Source organism: Arvicola amphibius, chromosome 9, assembly GCF_903992535.2.
Source record: "Arvicola amphibius chromosome 9, mArvAmp1.2, whole genome shotgun sequence".
Taxonomy (NCBI): domain Eukaryota; kingdom Metazoa; phylum Chordata; class Mammalia; order Rodentia; family Cricetidae; genus Arvicola; species Arvicola amphibius.
The window spans coordinates 103,705,763-103,726,761 of record NC_052055.2 but is presented as its reverse complement, the minus strand read 5'-3'; the positions used below and the strand labels follow the sequence as shown (position 1 = coordinate 103,726,761).

General features: G+C 46.1%; 1 protein-coding gene across 2 annotated transcripts in view; it reads left to right on the top strand.

Annotated features, from left to right (window-relative positions):
• LOC119823203 (core histone macro-H2A.2) overlaps positions 1 to 20,999 on the top strand; it is a 41,257-nt gene that overhangs the window by 8,378 nt on the left and 11,880 nt on the right. Inside the window, exons 1-5 of one of the 2 annotated variants that reach the window (XM_038343059.1) lie at positions 5,907 to 5,951; positions 12,357 to 12,587; positions 15,684 to 15,790; positions 17,128 to 17,325; positions 20,016 to 20,126. In XM_038343059.1, the coding sequence (XP_038198987.1) occupies positions 12,416 to 12,587; positions 15,684 to 15,790; positions 17,128 to 17,325; positions 20,016 to 20,126 (588 nt within the window). In that variant the 5' untranslated portion in view covers positions 5,907 to 5,951; positions 12,357 to 12,415. Of the gene's footprint in view, positions 1 to 5,906; positions 5,952 to 12,356; positions 12,588 to 15,683; positions 15,791 to 17,127; positions 17,326 to 20,015; positions 20,127 to 20,999 lie in introns of those variants that run through there. The other variant, XM_038343058.1, reaches the window with a different exon arrangement.

Sequence of the window (20,999 nt, the reverse complement as noted above, 5' to 3'; positions counted from 1 at the left end):
TGAGGGTTTTTTGTTTGTTTGGTTGGTTGGTTTTGTTTCCCATCAATAAATAGATTCAGGGCTAGGGAAGTGTCTCCATGAGTAAAGGTGCTTACCCTTTGGAAGCTTCATGACCTGAACCTCAGGAACCCATGTGAAGTGGAAGTGGAAGGAGAAAACAGGCTCCGTAGAGCTTCCCTCTTGGCTTCCTAGGGCGTATACCCCCTTGAACACACACTAATAAGTAAACAGATCTAAAAGGCAAACTCGCTCGTTTTCTGGGTAACTTTCATCTGAGGTGCATTTTTAGCTCAGATTCAAACAAAATAAAATTGCTAGCCATATTTCAATCCAACTAATACCATTAAGGGCCAAATGTATTTATATTAAAACAGCATATGGACAGCTGGGAAAAAATAAACAGCCACAAATTCTGCTCTTCTCTTGTTAAAGAAAACCATAGCTTGGGTTCAACAAAGACAAGATAAACGTGTTAAAAGTCACCATGTGCAGCTAGGGAGATGGCTCAGAGAGTGAAGTATTTACCATGCAGGCACAAGGACCTGAGCTTAATCCTCAGAACTCAAAAAAAAAAAAAAAAAAAAAAAAAAAAAAAAGTCAGAATCTGAACTGGAGAGATGGCTCAGAGGTTAAGAGCACTTGTTGCTCTTCCAGAGGACCCGGGTTTGATTCCCAGCCTCTACAAGACAGCTCACAACTGCCTGTGATCTGGCCTCCATGGCCACTGCATGTAGACCAAATGCCCATACACATAAAATAAAAATAAATACCCCTGCTGGGCGGTGGTGGCTCGCACCTTTAATCCCAGCACTTGGGAGGCAGAGGCAGGTCGATCTCAGTGAGTCTGAGGCCAGTCTGGTTTACAAAGCAAGTTCCAGGATAGCCAGGACTATTGCACAGAGAAACCCTGTCTCGAAATACATACATACATACATACATCTTTAAAACAAAAGACAGTGGTTTGGTGGTGCATGCTTGTTATCCATGTCCTGGGGAGGTGGAGACAAGTGGATCCCTGGAGCTTGCTGGCCAACCAACATCATCAAATAGATGAGTCCTGGGCCAGGAGACCATGCGGGTCTCAAAAAACAAGATGGACAGCTCCTGATAAGAGTCTCTGAAGTTAACTTCCGGCTTCCACATGCATTTGTACACACACACCCACACGCATGCATGCATGCACACACACATGCCCCCCCACACACAAATTCACCCACAGGTGGCCTCATCTCTCCCGATGTTCTCTGGAATGACCCAGGTGGCCCTAGTTCTCTGCCTCTGAATTACAGAGCGCACACGAGCTTCCCCCTCGATAGCACGAATGGAAATGCATTTTTTAAGAAGGGAGCGATTTGTCTTCCGATAGTATAATTAAAATCAATTGGATTAATGTTGGCTTTTTATGTTTATGGTTGGTTAATTTGGTTAATTTGATCCTCCTGTCATTTTGATAAAACCGCATTTAGTGTTGCTTTTTACATGATAAATTGGTGCTGTACTTTAATGTATGTGACAATGAAATTATTGACTGTTCTCAGTCCCTCAAAGATGGCCCTAGAAGAGAATGGCGTGGAAAGTATTACTTGTGCAGTAATGGCTTTCCCTCAGAGCTCCTAAATGGACGTGTAATAGAGCTAGTGATGTAGCTAGTATCAGGGAAAATGGGTTTTACAGCTACATGGTAATGCTAACAAACTGTTATTGTCTTAATACAATACTCAGGATAAGACACCAAAATATGTTAGACTTCTATTAGGTGGGAGCTGTCAAGAGGCTCTGCTTCCTCTTTCATCCTCTCTGAAGCACAGTTCTGCATAGAGTTAGTATATTTATATTGAATTCCTTTATGTCCTATTTTATCTCATTTGATTCTCCCAGAGGACATTTTTGAACTCACAGAAAAAAGCTACTTCATGGTGGCATCTGCTTCATTTTTTCCATAAATATTTACAATCTATAATATTCTGGAGCACAATACTACGGAGGAGGGAAATGCCACAGGTACTAAAGGAATTGTGACACCGTCTACTGATCCGTCGGGGACAATGCTGGGAGCTTCATGTTTGAAAGTGTCTCAAAAAACAGTATTTAAAAGGTTTTTCAGAATTCATTTTCATCATTAAAAGGTAGTACGACATGTTATTTCTTGCTTCCAGATAACAGAGGTATAGTTCTGAAGCAAAGGATTCAAAAGAGCATTGTAACAGTATGAGGATTCTAGGTCCTTTGGCAAGATGGTGTAGACACATGAACATACATTACCTGGGACATGATGGTCCTCTGACTCCCACAGTCTCTCCACCCCCTCTTCCACAATGATCCCTGAGCCTTAGATGCAGGAATCGTTTGGTTGGTTGATTGGTTGGTTTTGGTTTTTTGAGACAGGGTTTATCCGTGTGTAGCCTGTCCTGGAACTCGATCTGTATACCAGACTGGCCTTGAACTCACAGAGATCCACCTGATTCTGCCTCCTGAGCGCTAGGATTAAAGGTGTGCAGCACCACCGCCCAGCAAGGTGCAGGAATTGCAGTTAGAGATGCATCCATTGGAACTGAAAACCACAGCCTTCATTTTCATTGGCTGTTGTTTTCTGGAATGATTCTTGTTTGTTGCTCTTTGGTGAGATTTTTTTTTTTTTTTGAGGATTCTCCACACTGACTACACAAGCTTTATTGAGGTCCAAGTTACAGTACTGCAGACAATGAGGGCAACGTTAATGCCATAGTTTGTATATTAAATAAGGTGTCTTTAAAACAGAAACCGACGTATAACAAAGCCGTGGAGCTGGGGTGCTGTTCAGTGGGCTGGTGCTCGCTTAGCGCATCTGGAAACCCTGGCTTCTATCCTTAGCACACTGAACAAGACATAAATATAGGTGTTTGTCATCTTACAGATTGGATATGCTCCAATGGCCCTACAGTAAGTTGAAGATAGCCCAAAGAGGCGTTTGTCATCTTACAAATGGGTTATGTTCCAGTAGCCCTATAATAAGCTGAAGATACGAAAAGCATTGAGTTTACCTATGCTTTCTAGAGCACCGTTTCAGCAGCACGGAATCAGTACAGTGCTGCTTCCTTCTCCCCTGTGACCACAGGGCAAGCTGGGAACTGTAGTTCGCTACAGTCCAGCAACACAAGCGAACATCCAACTGCGTTATCGCTTGCCTGTAAGATTAAAATGCCAAGTTGAAGGTACGATTTCTACCAAATGCATCTGTCTAGCTGTCATACCTCTGTCAAGTCAAAAAAACAAACAAACAAAAAAAAAAACCCTGTAAGACAAGGCATGTCTAAACGTGTGGGCAATGAGACAGACACAGAAACCCAAGACTTCCATAACTTCCAGAGGTCCCAGTGAGGCCACTATTGCAGGAGAAATGCCTGATGGATCTATTTATTGAGTGGTTGAGTCCGAAGAATTTAATCAGCCGGTGTGCCCCAGCCACAGTGAGTGACTGATGAGACGCGTGCAGCTGTTGGGTGCTGCACAAGCGCTCGGCAGAATGGGACTGGACGCCGCCGGCCTCATTTGCTTTATGTGTTGACTTTCGTCTGGCAGTTTTATTTACAGCAGTGGTTCCTAACCGTCCTAATGTTGTGACCCTTTAATACAGTTCCTCACGTTGTGGTGATTCCCCAATCATAAATTTATTTCATTGCTACTTCATAACTGTAATGTTGCTACTACTATCAATCCTAATGTAAATGTCTGATAAGCAGGAAATCTGATATGCAAGCCCTGTGGGGGTCAAGACCCATAGGTTGAGAACCTCTGGTTTACAGCAACCATCAAGAACCCCACTTGGCCACAATAAAGTGGCATATCAAAAGGACGACATTTGGGGCCCGCGCGAGGACTCGATCAGTAATACCCTTGCTGTCCAAGCACGAGTTCCTGAGTTACGACTCTAGCACTTGAAAAGCTAGGCATAGTAGTATATGCCGATAATCCCAGCACTGGGGAAGTGGAGACAGGCGGACCCCTGGGCTCATCCACCAGCTAGTCTGACTTTATCAGTGAGCTCCAGGTTCAGTGAGACCCTGTCTCAAAAAATGCGGTGGGGAGTAATCAAGGAAGATGACCGGTGTTGACCTTGGCTCTCCACATGCACATAATACACACACTTGTACACAGTTACACACAGTTGCACACCTTTACACACAAAGAGAAGGAGAGAGAGAGAGAGAGAGAGAGAGAGAGAGAGAGAGAGAGAGAGAGAGAGAGAGAGAGAGAGAGAGAGAGTCTGAAAACGCCAGCCATCATGAGCTGGTAGTGATTGGGCCCAACAGAGATCAGCCGCTCCCTGGCTTTCCCAGAATGCTTCAGTGAGGGAGGGGGAAGCTCACTGAGGGCCCCAGGGCGAGTTCTTGGCGTAGTTATTACCTTTACTATGATTCCATGGAAAGCATTTACGGACAGGGACATAGAAATTCCACAATATCTGTATAGTTTCCTGCTCAATAACAACCCATAAGACCGTGTCTCATTGATGCCCTGATGACACAGATTGTTCCACAAATGCCAATTCTAGACATCACAAAAAAAAAGTCCCAAAACAAAGGTTACCGTAAAGTCCCTGAAATACGGACTACGCTAGGAGAGCCTGTCGCTGGTGTTCGAGGGAGGGGTGCCATTTATCTGTCCTTAATTGTCTACAAAATCTAATTGCCCTTCTGGGCCCCAGACCAGACCCTAGAACAGCAGACTCCCAGCTCTCCTTCCCAGCATGCCCCAGTGATGATCTTCAAGCATGTGAGGAGGTATTTCCTCATTCCTCATGGGTACACTTAGAACTATCCTGGTCAAAGGGCCATTGCAATGAGATCATACGGCCCCAGGTCCTTCAGCTGTGGAACTGCAGGTCAGGGCTTTCTTGAAGTTCCTTAAGGGATGCCATGTGCAGCCTGGAATGTGGGACCCCCAGGGGGACCCTGGGAGGTCCATATCATCGCACAGTGAGCTCCAGCCAGCCAGTGTTTTCCTCTCAAACATGTAAGTAAACAGAATAGATTGTCATCCTTGAGCTCTGCCTGATGGGAGCCAAACTGTGAGCAACGGTAAACAAGGGTAAACATTAACTAGTAGTCAGATGGGCTTGGACCCTCCCACTGAGGGGTCTTTCTTCCTAGACCAGAGATTCTCAACCCTCCTAAAGCTGCGATCCTTTAATGTAGTCTTTGTCTTGTGTTGATTCCCCAACCATACCATTATTTTCATTGCTATGTCATACCTGTAACTTCGCTACTGTTAGGAGTCATAGTGTAAATCTCTGTGTTTTTCCAGTGGTCTTTTGGGGGGCAGTCACAACCTACAGGGTGAGAACAGCTGCTGTATACAGTAGACCCACCCCTGACTCAAGTTCACAAGCTGTGGATACAAAACTCATTCAAACTTTGAACTCCTCCGTCTTCCAAGACAGAGTGGAGTGAAGAAACCTGGGGAATGAGGAATCTAGGATGATTTCTCTGTAGAGTACAAACAGAGCACAGATACACCTAGGTGGTCCCAGGGTTTAGGGGCTCTCCAGTGGTAGGGAGGTGAGGGGCTTCCTTTCCTGGTGGACTTGGGACCCTTTCAGCTCCCAGCAGCCCTCCTCACTTCACCCATGGGTTCTAGCAATGGGCAGGGTGTCTCAGCCCTAGAAAATTCCAGGGACCCTTCAGGTAAGCACCTGGCTGCTTGAAGGCCAGGCTGGCCTGGAACTCAGAGATCTACCTTCCTCTGTCTCCCTGAGTGCTGGGAATAAAGGCATGTGATGCCACCACCCAATGAAATAGCCGTCTCCCAGACAGACATCACCTGGCCCTGCTTCCCCAGCTCTGGGCCAGGCTGTCAGCAACAGGAAGCCTGAAGCTGCAGAAGGAAGTCTTGCATTTAGAGCCTTTAGAAACCCACAGCAATGTCCCTGGGGCATCTCACCTTGATTTTCCTTACCCAGCTAATTTGTCTTCGTGAGTATTTTAAGCACTCCTAAAGTCACTCGCTGCTATTACTAATCCTAATTTCTAATTTTAGATAATTTTCGGACAGGGTCTGACTTGTCTCGATTCATCCTGGGGAGTCCCGGAGTAGCGTTATCTCTCAAGCCTAACTATTCTGGTTTATGTTAGAAAGATATGTGTGTGCGTGTGTGTGTGTGTGTGTGTGTGTGTGTGTGTGTATGGTGTAAATGTGTTTTGTGTGTGAGGGAGGGGGTGTTCCTGTCTATTTGGCACACAGCATATCCACAGGATGTGTTTACCCTGTGGTGGGCCTTTCAGGTGGTTTCCTTGGCAACCACATTTACTAACTCTTGGGGGCGGGGCAGGGGGCTCCTGTAACAGTGACTAAAAAGCGTGTAATTGGCTTAGTGGGCTCACCGTGCGTCTTTGTAAACCTGAACTGACCCTGAACTGATCGGAGGGGTTTAGTTCTGTTTAGTGGTTTGTTTGTGTGTTTGTTGTGTGGAGGGCTGGTTTTTTGTTTTTATTTTATTTTATTTTATTGAGACAGGGTCTCATGGAGCCCAGGCCAGCTTTGAACTCCATATTATTTATACGTGTGTGTGTATGTATATATGTACACACAGACACACACACGCACACACACACATGAATGAAGCTGGGCTTGAATTCCTAATCCTCCTGCTTTCTCTCCAGAGAGCTGGCAGTACACGTATGCACTTCCACCATCAACCTCTCTGAACCCTTTAGAACTGACCTCATCTAGAGGTTAAGCGTCTTGAGCAGAAACAATTTGAAGGTGTATTTTAGAAAACTTAGAATGTGTGTAAGAAAGACCCTAAGGCTCCGGAGCCACCTTCCCTGCTGTACAAAGAAGCCCCAGCAGCTGGAGCTGATGGCCCAGGGATACACAAAGCCTCCTGCTCCCCCTCCGGGCTCTTTCCTCTCCACTGCGAGCCACGTGTGTTTGAGCACCACCCGCTGACTTAACACATGCTCAGTGAGATGACAGGAACATATGACATTGCTGAGAGTCCCTCAGCTCCTAGGACAGGGCTAGTGATAGCGGGTGCTCCCTGCATTTCCTGGCTCCTAACCCCTCCTCTTTAACTTGTTTGATGTTGGGACTTCCCATCCGCGGTTCTGGCTTCCCCAGGGACAGAGGGCGTTCAGAAGATAGGTGTGGGGTCAGCAGCTTCAGGCAGCACGAACACAGAAGTCATGGACATTTTCAACACACAGCATCGTTTTATCCCTGTGGCCTACCCTCAGAGATAATATCCTAGGGCATTCCACTGAGGAATAGCAACATCTTTTGGTGGCAAAATGACACAGAAAACAGGAAAGCAGTACTGACACATAAACATTTAAAGATAACGCAGGTGAATTATGTAATATATCACCCCCAACCCACTTCATTCACTTCAGGGATGATGTGTGCTAAGAACGATGCTTGAGTTGAGCATAATGGCACGTGCCTATCATCCAAGCCATGGGGAGGCAGAAGCAGGAAGATCGTGAGTTTGAGGTTAGCTTGGACTCTATAGAAGATCCCAAGCCAGACTGTGATATCTATGGAGTGTATTACTCGCATGTATGTCTGTGTATCATGGTATCATGTGCATACACAGTACCCACAGAGGCTAGAAGAGGATGTTGGATCCTCTGGAATTGGAATCACATACAGTTGTTTGCTACCCTAACAGCTGGAAGTTGAACCTAGGTCCTAGGAGAGAGAGCCAGTGCTCTTAACCACTGATACATTGCATAGGTGTGGTGGTTCACACCTATAATCCTAGCATTTGGAAAGCTAAGGCAGGAGGATTACCTCAAGGCCAGCCTGAGCTACATAGTGAGTTCTAGCTCAGCCTAAACTTCATGGTAAGACGTACAAACCAAAGGCCTAACTCCATAAGTCTTTAGAATTTTTTTTAACGACCTCACACACGTATAGGATGGGTTGTGATCACATTCGCTCCATTACTGTTGGTCATCCCCCCTCCCATTTCTTAACCCCATCCTCCTTCCCAACTAATTCCCTCCTGCTCTCACATCTTGTACTCAATATGCAAACTTGTTTGGCTAATGGCAGCTTCTATGTGTTCGTCATTGTGATGGCTGTCATATTCAGAGGGCCACGTTTTATAACATTCTTCCCCACCCTCCAGCTCTTACAGGGGGTTCCCTAGGCCTTGGAGGGAATGAAAGAGGGGTGGTATGATGTGGGAAGTTCTTCTGTATATGTGTTGCTTTTAATGGTTAATGAACGAAGAAGCTTCTTTGGTCTGTGATAGGGCAGAATAGAGGTAGGCAGTAAAACTAAACTGAATGCTGAGAGAAAGTAGGTGGAGTCAGGGAGAAGCCATGGAGCTGCCAGAGGAGAAAGATGCAAGCTGCCAGCGGGAACCTTGCTGATAGGCCACGAGCCTCATAGTAAAATATAAAATAATGGAAATGGGTTAATTTATGATGTAAGATCTAGCCAATAAGAAGCTAGAGCTAATAGGCCAATCAGTGTTGTAATTAATATAGTTTCTGAGTGATTATTTCAGGTCTGGGCAGCTGGGAAATGAACGAGCGGCCTCCCCCCAAAATGGTAGAGATATCCCATTTCAAAAAAAAAGAAAAAGAAAGGGGAGGTCCTAGAAAGGTGGCTCAGCAGCTGAGAGCACAGGCTGCTCTTCCAGAGGACCCAGGATTGTTCCACAGCACCCACATGGCAGCTCACAGTTGTCTGTAACTCCAGTCCCATGGGATCCAACACTCTCTTCTGGCCTCTGTATGCATAAGGCTGAACATGCCTGTACATAAAATAAGCACTAAGAAAAGAAAAAGAAAGGGAGAGGAAGGAAGGAAGGGAATGTCTCATTTAGGACTGAGCACACTAATTCCATAGCATGTTAAACCCCTCCATCATAACAGACTGTAGGACCCAATAGGAAACTAAAGCCAGCAAAATGGCACAGTGTATAAAGGCATGTGCCATTAAGCCTGATGACCTGAGTTCAATCCCCACGACTCACCTGGTGGCAGGAGAAAATCAGCTTCCTCTATTTGTCCTCTGTGGCATGACATTCATGTTAGCTCCCCGACCCATACATACATACACAACACACACATATATATACAAATATACACACATACAAATGAACACGTAGATACATACATACTCTCTTAGTTAGAGTTTCTATTGCTGCAGTGAAACACCAGGACTGAAAGCAAGCTGAGGAGAAAAGGGTTTATTTGGCTTACACTTCGACATCCATAGTCCATCCCTTAAGAAAGTCAGGACAGAGCCAGGCGGTGGTGGCGCACGCCTTTAATCCCAGCACTTGGGAGGCAGAGGCAGGCGGATCTCTGAGTTCGAGGCCAGCCTGGTCTACAAGAGCTAGTTCCAGGACAGACTCTAGAAACTACAGGGAAACCCTGTCTCGAAAAACAAAAAAAAAGAAAAGAAAAGAAAAGAAAAGAAAGTCAGGACAGGAACTTATGCAGGGCAGGAACCTGGAGGCAGGAGCTGGTGTAGAGGCCATAAAAGAGTATTGCTGATTGGCTTGCTCCCTGTGGTTTGCTCAGCATGCTTTCTTATCAAACCCAGGACCACCAGCCCAGGGGTGACACAACTCACAATGGGCTGAACCCTCCCCCACCAATCACTAGTTAAGAAAATGCTCTACAGGCCTGCCTGTAGCCCGATCTTAAGGAGGCATTTTTTTCAATTGGAAGTTTCTCTCAAATAACTTTAGCTTGTGTCAAGTTGATATAAAATTATTCAGCACACATACATACATACATACATACATACATACATACATACATGTATACATACACATGCAAACATACATACATACATACAGATAGATACTATCAAACACATACACACATGTATACATACACATGCAAACATGCATACATACATGCATACATACATACATACAGATAGATAGATACTATCAAACACACATACATACACACAGGTACAGAAATAAATAAAAAAGACAATGAGTAGCCTTAGTTGTGTGTCTTCGGGCAGCTGGACATCCATTGAGTTGTCCCTGTCATCCTTGAGCCCTCTTTGTCTTTCTCGTTGTCACATGGGCTGCGGCTAAGACAGCCTCGTGGAGGTGTGAGCTGTTGTCTCAGTGGCCAGAAACAATTTCAGTTAATTTGAACTTTCTTATCTTTGTCAAGAAGAGAATGCAGACAACCTGGAGTAGAGTTTTGACTCATTTCCTAGAAATGCTTATGGCTTCACTCTGTTCCTGTTTGTCCTGTGTAATATACTTATTCTGAATTATATTTATTCCATAATTATATAGCTACACATATTATAATGTAGACATGCAAGTTATTGTGGTTGTTTGAAAGAAAATGGCCCCCATAGGGAGGAATGATCTATTAGGAGGTGTGGTTTTGTTGGAGTGGGTATGGCCTTGTTGGAGGAGGTGTGTCACTGTGGGGGAGGGCTTTGAAGTCTCTTATGCTCAAGCTATGCCCAGTGTCACAGTTCATTTCCTGTTGCCTTCGTATTAAGATATAAAACTTTCAGCTCCTTCTCCGGCCCTATGCCTGCCTGCATGCCACCATGTTTCCCACCATGATGAAAATGGACTAAACCTCTGAAACTGTAAGCTACCCAAATCAAATGTTTTCCTTTGTAAAAGTTGCTGTGGTCATGGTGTCTCTTCCTACCCTAAGTAGAAATTATTTTATTTTTTGACCACAATATTCCCTTACCCAACAGATCAAGATCAACCCAGCCCTTTAACAATTATTTTTAGCCTTAGAAAGACTGTATCCAGGCCAACGTAACAAACATAGTGAATTCAGGATAGCCAGAGCTACATAGAGAGACCCTGTCTCAAACCAACAGCAACAACAAGACTGTGTTAGGATGCTACAGTTGTTTGCTCTTTGTTCAGAATATGGCTTCTAAAGGGGACAGTATGTTGGTTCATTATTACTAATGCATTACAAAGAATTCATCTCTCTGTGTTGACTTCAAATGACTCCCCCAAATCATCCTGGATTCCCCATCCTAGGAGCAGAAGCCTCAGGTGTTGTGGCTTTCTGTTTGTCATCTGGTTGCTAGGCAGTAGCATATTCCATTAGTACTGCCCTTCCTGGTGCATTTCTGGGGTTGGGGCTGTAGCTCCATGGGTGGAGAGCTTGCCTAGTGTGCATGAAGGTCTGGGTTTGATCCCCAGCACCACATAAACTTGTTATGGTCGTACATGACCATAATCCCAGCAGTCATAAAGTAGAGGCAGGAGAATCAAAGGTTCAAGGTCATCCTCAACTGTATATTAAGTTCCAGGTCAGCCTGGGCTACCTGAGACCCTGGTAGAAAAGAAAGGAAGGAAGGAAGGAAGGAAGGAAGGAAGGAAGGAAGGAAGGAAGACAGTATTAAAGAAGCTAAAGTGCTTCTTGTTGAGAAACATGCATAGGCTTATTTACATCGCTCAAAACTATGCTCAGCCATGGTGGTGCACACCGATAGTCCCAGTGTAAACACAGGCAGAGCTTTTCTTTTGTCCCAACCTCACACAGTCACAAATAATCACACAAAGCTTATATTAATTACAAAATGCTTTGCCTATAGCTCAGGCTTATTACTAACTAGCTCTTGCATTTTAATTAACCCATTTCTATTCATCTATGTATGCTTTACCTGTCTACTGGCATCTTGTTTCTTGGGCAACTGGCTCACGTCTCCCCACTCCGCCCCTCTTTCTCCCTGTATTTTCAGTTTGGCTTTTGTCCCTAGCCTTATTCTACCTTGCTATAAGTCAGATCAGCTTTTATTATCAACCAATGAGAGCAACACATATTTACAGTGTACAAAAGGATTATCCCATGGCATCCCAGCACTGAGGAAACAGGCAGGCGGTTCTCAGTGAGTCCAAGGCCAGCCTGGTCTACATAGTGAGACTGTCTTTAAAACAAAAGCTAACTATGGATCCAGGTATAATAGCACCCACCTGTCATCTCCACATTCAGGAGGTGGAGGCAATAGAATGAGGAATTCACAGCCAATCTTGAATATCTGAGCATCTGTATTTAATAAGAAGAACTTAATCATGTCTGCAAAATCCCTTTTTTGTTCTGAGCAACCTCCACAGGTTCTGGGGACAAGGAAATGACATCTTGCCCACAGCCCTGCACGACTGGGCGAAGGAGCATGACTTCTGCCTCTAACAACAGCTTCATTTGGCCTCTGCTACTCAGGGCTGCCCTGTGGGGAGGGATGCTTGTGTGGGGGCTGCAGATGCCCTGCTGAGGCCCTGTCCAACTCATGCCTCAGCTTGTTCTGCTGGAAGCCAGGGTGACATGTCACAATATGTCCTAAGGTCCCACTAAACATGCCCCCGATGTTTCCAGCCACCCTCAATCCCTGCCTTCTTTCCTTTCTAGGATTGTGTAAGTGCCAGGAAGCCACTGTGTCAGCAAGCTGAGAGGGAAACTGAGGCAAGATGTCAGGCCGGAGTGGGAAGAAGAAAATGTCCAAGCTGTCCCGGTCAGCCAGGGCCGGTGTCATCTTTCCAGTAGGTCGGTTGATGCGTTACCTGAAAAAAGGGACGTTCAAGTACCGGATCAGCGTTGGTGCTCCTGTCTACATGGCTGCTGTCATTGAGTACCTGGCAGGTAATTCCAGCCTGTAGGGGACCTCACACTCAGGTCCCCACCCTGTGGGGTCCTTCACTTTTGGGTAGGATGCTGTGGATCACCCAATGCCTGACTCAAAGATACTGAGGGTGATGATGAGACTTTTTCTGGTCTGCATGGCCGAGGTCAACTTCTGAAGGCTTTGGGGAAGGAGACAGGGCTTTGGAAAGTCGGTCTGCATAGGGCAGAGAGCCCACATTTAAGCTGCTCTTCTATACCTGCCAAGCAAAGTGTGGTTTACTTTAGCAAATGCTATACATACGTGACTATCTAAGCTCCCAAAGAAAAGTGCAGAGAGGATTCTGAGAAAGGGAGGGAGAGGGGGCTCTTCACTTTGCAACAGTTTGCTGCAGGGCAAGGGTTGCTTGTTTGGTTGGTTGGTTTCCGGTTGATTGGTTTGGTATATTTAAAGTAGAAGAGCTGGGGAGATGGTTCTGTTGGTAAATGCTTGCCATACATTCATGAATGCCTGAGTTTGTCCCCAGAACTTACATAAAAACTGTCACAGTACCACACACTTGAAATCCTGGCACTAGAGAGGTGTAAACAGGTGTATCCTTGGGGCTTGCTGGCTAGCCAGCCTTGCCAGTCAGTAAGCTCCAGGTCCCAGTGAGAGAACCCGTCCCAAAAATGAGGTGGCGAGCCCCTGAAGAATGACATCAGAGGCTGACCTTTGATCCTGCGCGCGCGTGCGCGCGCACACACACACAAGAACACAATCTCAGATCATCATGGTTGTGTAGTGAGTGCTGAACCTATTGAGCCATGTCCCCAACCCCAAGAAGAAAGGCTTCAGTTTTGAACCAGGGTCTCTCTTGCCCAGGCTGGCCTATACTTCACTATTTCACCAACCTGGCTTCACATTCCATTCAATTCTCCTGCCTCAGATTCCTCAGTGCTGGCGTCACAGGTGTGTGCCACTCCATCTGGGAGATGACATGCTTCATGCACTTCTTACTGAATCCCACTTGACATATACGTTGTCCTCATGTATTAAACCTAAACAAAACTTAACAATGGCACGGTTGCTTTTTAAGAAATATATATGTAGCTGGGTGTGGTGGTGCACTCCTTTAATCCCAGCGCTTGGGAGGCAGAAGCAGTCATATCTCTTGTGTTATAGGCCAGGTTGGTCTACAGAGCAGTTCCAGGACAACCAGGACTACACAGAGAAACCTTGTCTCAAAAACAAACAGAAGAAATCTATGCAAGTCAGACATACAAAAGTGTAGATAACTAAGTGGGATTAGTCCCTCTGACGGTGTCACAATTTGTCACTGCCCGCCCCCTCACACACACCAAGGTTAAGTGTCGTGAGAATTCCGCCCAGCTGAAAAGCAACCTCTTGGCCACTCTAACCTCGGCACTCGAGACACTCAAGAGGCAGAGGCAGCTGGAGTTTTATGAGTTTGGGGCTAGCCTGGTCTACATAGTGAGTGCCGGACCAACCAGATCTACAATTAATTTTTAAGGGAAAAGAAAGCCGAGTGTCACCTGAAGCCTCATACCAGATAATCTGATACGGCATTAATTTCAAAATATCTCTCCCCTCTGCCCAATGGGTGTGTTCATGCTTCTTACACTACACTGCCCCAATCTTTAATTCAGCAAATGACATAACGGGACTGAAGAGATAAATGGCTCACACTTTGCAAGCATAAGGACCTGAGTTAGTATCCCAACACCTGTGCAAAACCCGTGCATCGCTTGTAACCCCAGCACTGGGAGGAAGAGAGGCAGGCAGAACCCCAAGGTTCTAGCCAAAAGAGCAAGCTCTCATTTTAGTGAGAGACTCTCAAAGTGTATGGTGTAAAAAGAAAAACATAGAGGATGACCCTGATGTCAGCCTTTGGCCTCCACACATGTGCATGCAAGCACGCGCGCACTATGGTCACCGTGTCTGTGAACTGTGAGTAAACTTGCTAGCCATTGCTGAGTATTCCGGGAAAGGCATGAGAAGAATGTGCAGCTCGTTAGTGCTTCCCATTCTGGAAATGCCATATAAATATTTAACTCTGGCGTTTGCATTATTCTAATGGTTTTGTTAATCACCTCTGCCTGGCAGATACGGCGTACTTGCGCCAAGTTTCCACTGTTGCCATCGATTGTTTTGGATGCTGGCAACTTTGTGGGCTACTCTGTTTGACATTAGGTTGATTGTGAAGACACGTGAGGAATCCCCTGTTCACTGCAGGCCTGAGTATTTATGCTGTTATACTAGCAGAATCCTTCAAACCACAGAGGCTCGTCTGCACACCTCCACACAGAACATTTGTGCAAATGCATGCGCCCTTCCCTTCCCTTGTCAGTGAGATGCGCTGGCCCACTGCCCCCAGATTTCTAGTAAATAACTTGCTCATTAAAATTCACTCTTTTATTTTTCATTTTCTCTGTTTGTTTGTTTGTTTGTTTGTTTGTTTGAGTTCCACTGTGTAACCCAGGCTGGCCTGGAATTTGGGCTCCTTCTGCTCCCGTCACCCAAGGGCTGGGATTTGTAAACAGGCACACAAAACTTATTCATACTTTAAAAAAATAAGATTTGGTTTTCTGTTTTTATTCATGTATGTATCTGTGACTATCGCATATATGAGGGTATCCCACTGGGAGGCCAGAAGAGGGTGCTAGATCCTGGAGTCATAGGAGATTGTGAGCCGCTCTACCTGACAGGGATTCTAGGAACTGAACGCGGTCCTCTGGAAAAGCAGCCAGGGCTCTTAACTTCTGAGCCATCTTGCCAGCCCCTCAGACACACTTTTTAAAGCAAACGAATCATCTCTCCACAACTGAAGAGAAAGTCTAATAAAACTCTAATTAAAAATAAAACAAATCGTTACAGTAACAGTGATACTATAATGATAAAGGTGACGAAGAAGGAAAACTTGCAAAATGAGACGGAAAGTCAGGCATGATGGGACACACCTTTAATCCCAGCACCTAGGAGGCAGAGGCAGGCAGATCTCAGTGAGTTCGAGGCCAGCATGGTCTACAAGAGCTAGTTCTAGAACGGCCAAGGCTACACAGAGAAACCCTTTCTCGAAAAAAATTAAAAATTTAAAGTTCCCCTTGTAATTTCAGCGGAAATCCTAGAGTTGGCTGGCAATGCTGCGAGGGACAACAAGAAGGCCCGAATAGCGCCCAGACACATCCTGCTAGCTGTCGCCAACGATGAGGAGCTCAACCAGGTAGGGCTGCACCCTCGGCTCAGCTGGGTGGGGTGTGCGTTGCCAGGTACATCCCTGGGTGGACCCAGTCAGCCTTCAATCATTCCTGTGATAGTTCCTAGCCCCACCTGTGCACTCGTGTGTGCACATACACACACACACACACACACACACACACCAGAACGAGGTAAAGAAGAACAAGTCTTGATGGCTGTGCATTCATAGTCAAGATGAAATCCACTCTTGAACAGACTCTGCCATGCCTTCAAGACCTTGTCTAATCATTAAATACAAGTCGTTGCATACACATACTATTCCTGGCCATTTCTTGACTCCAACCCTGTGGGTTTTCATTGGGATATGAGCAGGAGACTCCTTATTTATGCATTAGAACTGATTGCCGTCAAGTGAATGCCTTCCTCCTCAACAGTAGGCAAGCAGGTGGGTAAGTAGCACGAGAATTTTTATTTATGTTCTGAGTTCGTTCTTCTCAAACTAAAGTATATAAGAGTTGCCAATCCATCATACATGGATCATTCCCTCCCACCAAAAAATGTAGAAAAATGAGAAACAAAGTCATGCTCACGAAAATCCACAAGCCCTTGTTGTCCGAATCTATAATGCTGTAGCAACTGCTGTAGACGTTTCTAGACGCTCAAAATGCCAGTGCTCTGGTCACATATGGGTGAGTAGTGGTTCAGAGATGAGCTGTGGGTTCACACCACCCTCTGGTTTAGAATATGCAGAACATATGATCATGGGTTGATTATTCCAAATCTTATTCTGTGGCTTGCTGTGTAGCTGGGTAGCTGGCCCCTGATAACCTCCTCTCCTCCTTTTCTTGATCCTCTCTCTTTTTCTCCTATTTATACTCTCTGCCTGTCAGCCCCACCTGTCCTTCTGCTGCCTGGCTATTGGCCATTCAGCTCTTTATTAGACCACTCAGGTGTTTTAGACAGGTAAAGGAACACAGCTTCACAGAGCTAAACAAATACAACATAAAGAACGTAATACATCTTTGCATCGTTAAACAAATACTCCCCGGCATAAACAGATGTAACCCATCTATAACTAATGTTCCACAAGAGTTGCCATCTGAAATTCCGGAGCCCTGGGCATCGTCCCAGTTTCAGCTTTTCTGAGCCTTTCATTTTGCCTTGTTTGCTTTCTGTGCAACACCACAGACCACCTGAGACCTACTGAGAAATGCTTTGCACGTGCAGGACGAGAAAGCCAGCAGCTGTGTGGTAATTGGCTTTATTAGCTAAGCAGAAGCCAGTCTCAAGTCTTGTCTGGCCAGTGCTGAGAGCCCCATTAGCCAGCACAGACCTGACCAGCTCTTTGTATTTCTCTCTCAGCTCTTGAAAGGAGTGACCATCGCCAGTGGTGGTGTCCTGCCGAGGATTCACCCTGAACTACTGGCCAAAAAACGAGGGACCAAAGGAAAGTCAGAAACGATCCTCTCCCCACCCCCAGAGAAAAGAGGAAGGAAGGCCGCGTCGGGCAAGAAGGGGGGTAAGAAATCCAAGGCCGCCAAGCCACGAACATCCAAGAAGGTGAGTCACGGAGTAATTCAGGTGCCAGCTATTACCACTACCGTAGGCATGCTGCTTATCCATGGAAATCTAACCCCTAAGGGATGAGAATAGGAGGTGAGGCCTTTGAGCAGTGGTGACATCATGGGGACTCATCCTCATGCAAGATTGGTGTCTGTCTTAGTTCCCTTTCCCACTGCTGAGATAAAATGCCCCGACCAAAGCAACTTAGGGAGAAGTTTATTTTGGCCGATAGTTCAAGATATAATTAATCCATTAAGGGGTGAGAAGAGTCAAGGTGGCAGGAGTTTGGAGCTGGACACGGTGGCGCACACCTTTAATCCCAGCACTGGAGAGGCAGAGGCAGGTGGATCTCTGAGTTTGAAGACAGCCTGGTCAGAGGGAGTTCCAGGACAGCCGGGGCTATGCAGGAGTTTGAAGCCTCTAGTCCACATCCACAGACAGGAAACAGAAACCATAAATGAATACTCAGCTCCCTTTTTCTATTTGATGCAGTCCAGGATCCCTGCTAGGGAATGGTGCTGCCCACAGTGGGCAGTATTAATGACAATTAAAATATCCCTCATAGACATGCAGAGTCCCGTGGGGTTAAAAGTGTGCACCACCACCACCCAGTTCCTCGGATTCTTCTTCCTGCCTGCCTGTCAGTTGTTATTGCTCTGACAAAATAGCTGAACCATTCAACTTCTGGGGAAGAAAGGTTTGCTCTGACTCGTGGTGTCATAGGCATCAAGTTCATATTCACTTGGCCCCGATACCCTGGACCTAGATCCAGACAGAACATCTTGGCAATGGCGTATGGAAGAACAGAACTGCTCATTGCATGATAACCAGGAAGTTGTAAGAGGAGAAACCAGGACCCCAGCATCTGTCTTCAGGGCACCCATTAGATGACCTGACTTCCTTCCACTATGCCCTATCACCTCCCAGTGGTGCCACAGGCTGCCAATCAAACCTTCAACACATGGCCTTCAGAGGACATTTTACTGTGGAACTCTAATGCTGTTCCCACCAAAATCAGGAGCGACATCATCCTGGGGTGGTGTTATCTGCTCTGTGCAAAGCTCAGGTTGGGATTAAGCCACCTTCAGGGTCTCACTGTGCCCTGGGTTTGGTCAGTAGATTCCTGGCCATTTGTATAGCCTACTAAGTTAAATAACTTAGCCCCGTGATGCTGCTGCTTGCGGTAAAGCATTTTCACGTGTAGTCCCAATACAGCAAGCACTAGTCACACCCAGCTATTGCAACTTGAGTTAAACAGGATGAAGCTTAGTAGTAGAACATGCACGCAGCATGCAAGAGGCCCTGGGTTTTCTCCTCAGTATTGCAGACAGAACAGAACAAAACAGCAGCAACACTGCCTCAAAAAAATTGGTTCCTCCAATGCACTAGTCACCTGTCATACGCTCAGTAGCCCTGAGCAGCAGAGATGCTAAGCGTCTCCATTGAGGGTGGTTCTGTTAAACAACAGGAGCTTTGCTTGTAAAATTTTCCCTCTGCAGATCTCCATGATAACAAAAGATCACACAAGAGTTCATGCCACTGCCACGTGGCCCCAGGATAATCCTGGGGAGGAGGGAGTCCCGCATTTAATGCAGCTTCTTGACCCCACTACTTGGCTTAGAATTCAGTGGTTCTCAACCTTCCTAATGCTGGAACCCCCAGCTATAAAGTTACTTTTGGTGCTACTTCATAACTGTAATTTTGCTACTGTTATAAATCATAATGTAAACATCTGATGTGTAGGATATCTGATCTTCAACCCAAAGGGGTCATGACCCACAGGTTGATAACCACTGACTTAGATGCTTGTTGACATAGAAAGATTAGCATAAGCAGCCAAGAATAACGGATCTGTTTCCAGAGTTAGATGAAGACTACATGGACCTGTGAGCTCCTATAATAATCATTATGATACTGCATTATGATACTTGGGGGAGGGTTGTTTTGTTATGTTTGTTTTGGTTTTGGTTTTGTTTAAGACAGTCTCTTAGGTAGTCCAGGTTGGCCTCACTTGTCTGTGTAGCTGAGAATGACCTTGAACTTCTGATCCTGAGTGCTTGGATCACACTTTGTGTATTGAGTGCTGGGGACCGAACCCAGGACTTCCCCTCTGTGCGGCAGGCACCCCTGCAGCTGAGCTGCACTGCCTCCCCATATTGTGTTACCCTTTTCTTTTCCTTATGTTGTTGTCTCGTCTCCCTCCATCAAGAAACAATGGCTTGGAATGTGGCTCAGAAACACTGTACATGGTTAGCTGATGTGGGGTCCTGAGTTCAAGCCATAGGCTCCCCCGCCTCAAAGAAACAACAGAGGGGCTAGTGCAAGGGGTGTGCAGAGCACAGTGATATATATGTCGTCTTCTGTGTGCCAGTGAAAAGATGGAAGAAAGGGAGGGAGGAGGGAGGGAGGGGGGAGGGAGGAGAGAGGGAGGGAGGGAGGGAGGGAAGGAGGGAGGGAGGGAGAGAGGGAGGGAGGGAGGAAAGGGGCAGAGAGGGACCAGGAGTATAGCTCAGTAGCAGAGAACACATGATACCTACAAGTCATTGCAAAACAAATCATCCAGAATTTACCTCCTGACCATTTCCCTTCACATCCAAGTGGATGGCCGCCACAGAAATACCGTCCTGCAGTCACCGAGAGGCCTCTCCAGACTGTTTCTCATCTTTCCCTCTGGTTTTTACCCACAGTCCAAACCAAAGGACAGCGATAAAGAAGGAACATCAAATTCCACTTCAGAAGATGGGCCGGGAGATGGTTTCACCATCCTTTCTTCCAAGAGCCTCGTTCTGGGGCAGAAGGTAATAGCTGCAGTGAGCCTTTCTTTCTGTATACCCCACTGTTCACGGGCCGCCATGCCTCCTTTGTCCTTCCTCCCTTCCACCCTGCTCTTGAATTATCCATTTTTAAAGGGAAATCCAAGTGACATAGGCTTCTCTAGAGCAAACTAGGTCTTTGGTGCTGAGAACTTGTGCTGGTCAACCCAAGGTCAACTAAAGCCATCCTAGAGAATCTGGTCAATAGGATGGTGTTCCTGGTTCTGCTGGGAAATCCCCAAGCCCCAATTACGTCTGCACCCAATGAGAAAAATCCATTGCTAACTCCCAGCCAGGATCGAAGAGGCCCAGCTTCCATGATTAAGTATCATTTGACAGAGGGAGAGAATAGCAATATATGTTTCTTGAATATGCTGGGTGCTAGGAATGAGTTATTTGTCAATAATTCAGTCTGCCTGCCTTCCTGGGCTGCAGAAAAAAATAAAATAAAATAAAAACCTAACAGGATGGATTCCAGCAGCATCTCAGCATCCTGCCAGACATGAAAATAATTCATCTCTATGTGCGACAAATTCACTAAGCAGACAGTTTATCTCCCGAGTCAGCCAGGGCTGGAATAAGACACTCGGGGAAGTAGCCGGTGAGTCAGCGAGCGGGCTCTCTGGTTGCTGCCTGTTCTCAGCCTGCCGAACAAGTGTATCTCCATCCAGTCAGGGATCACAAGGTCTCTGGGGAGCAGAGACGTAGCGGGTTCCTTATTCGTTCCTGATGCAAAGAAAACCGAGATGCAAGGAGGTGGGATGTATGTCCCCTCCAGGGCCCTGAACTTTCCCCCAACCTCATTTAGAGAATCAGAAAGTTCCCACTCATGCGAGGAAAACAGTGAGAAACACTCTT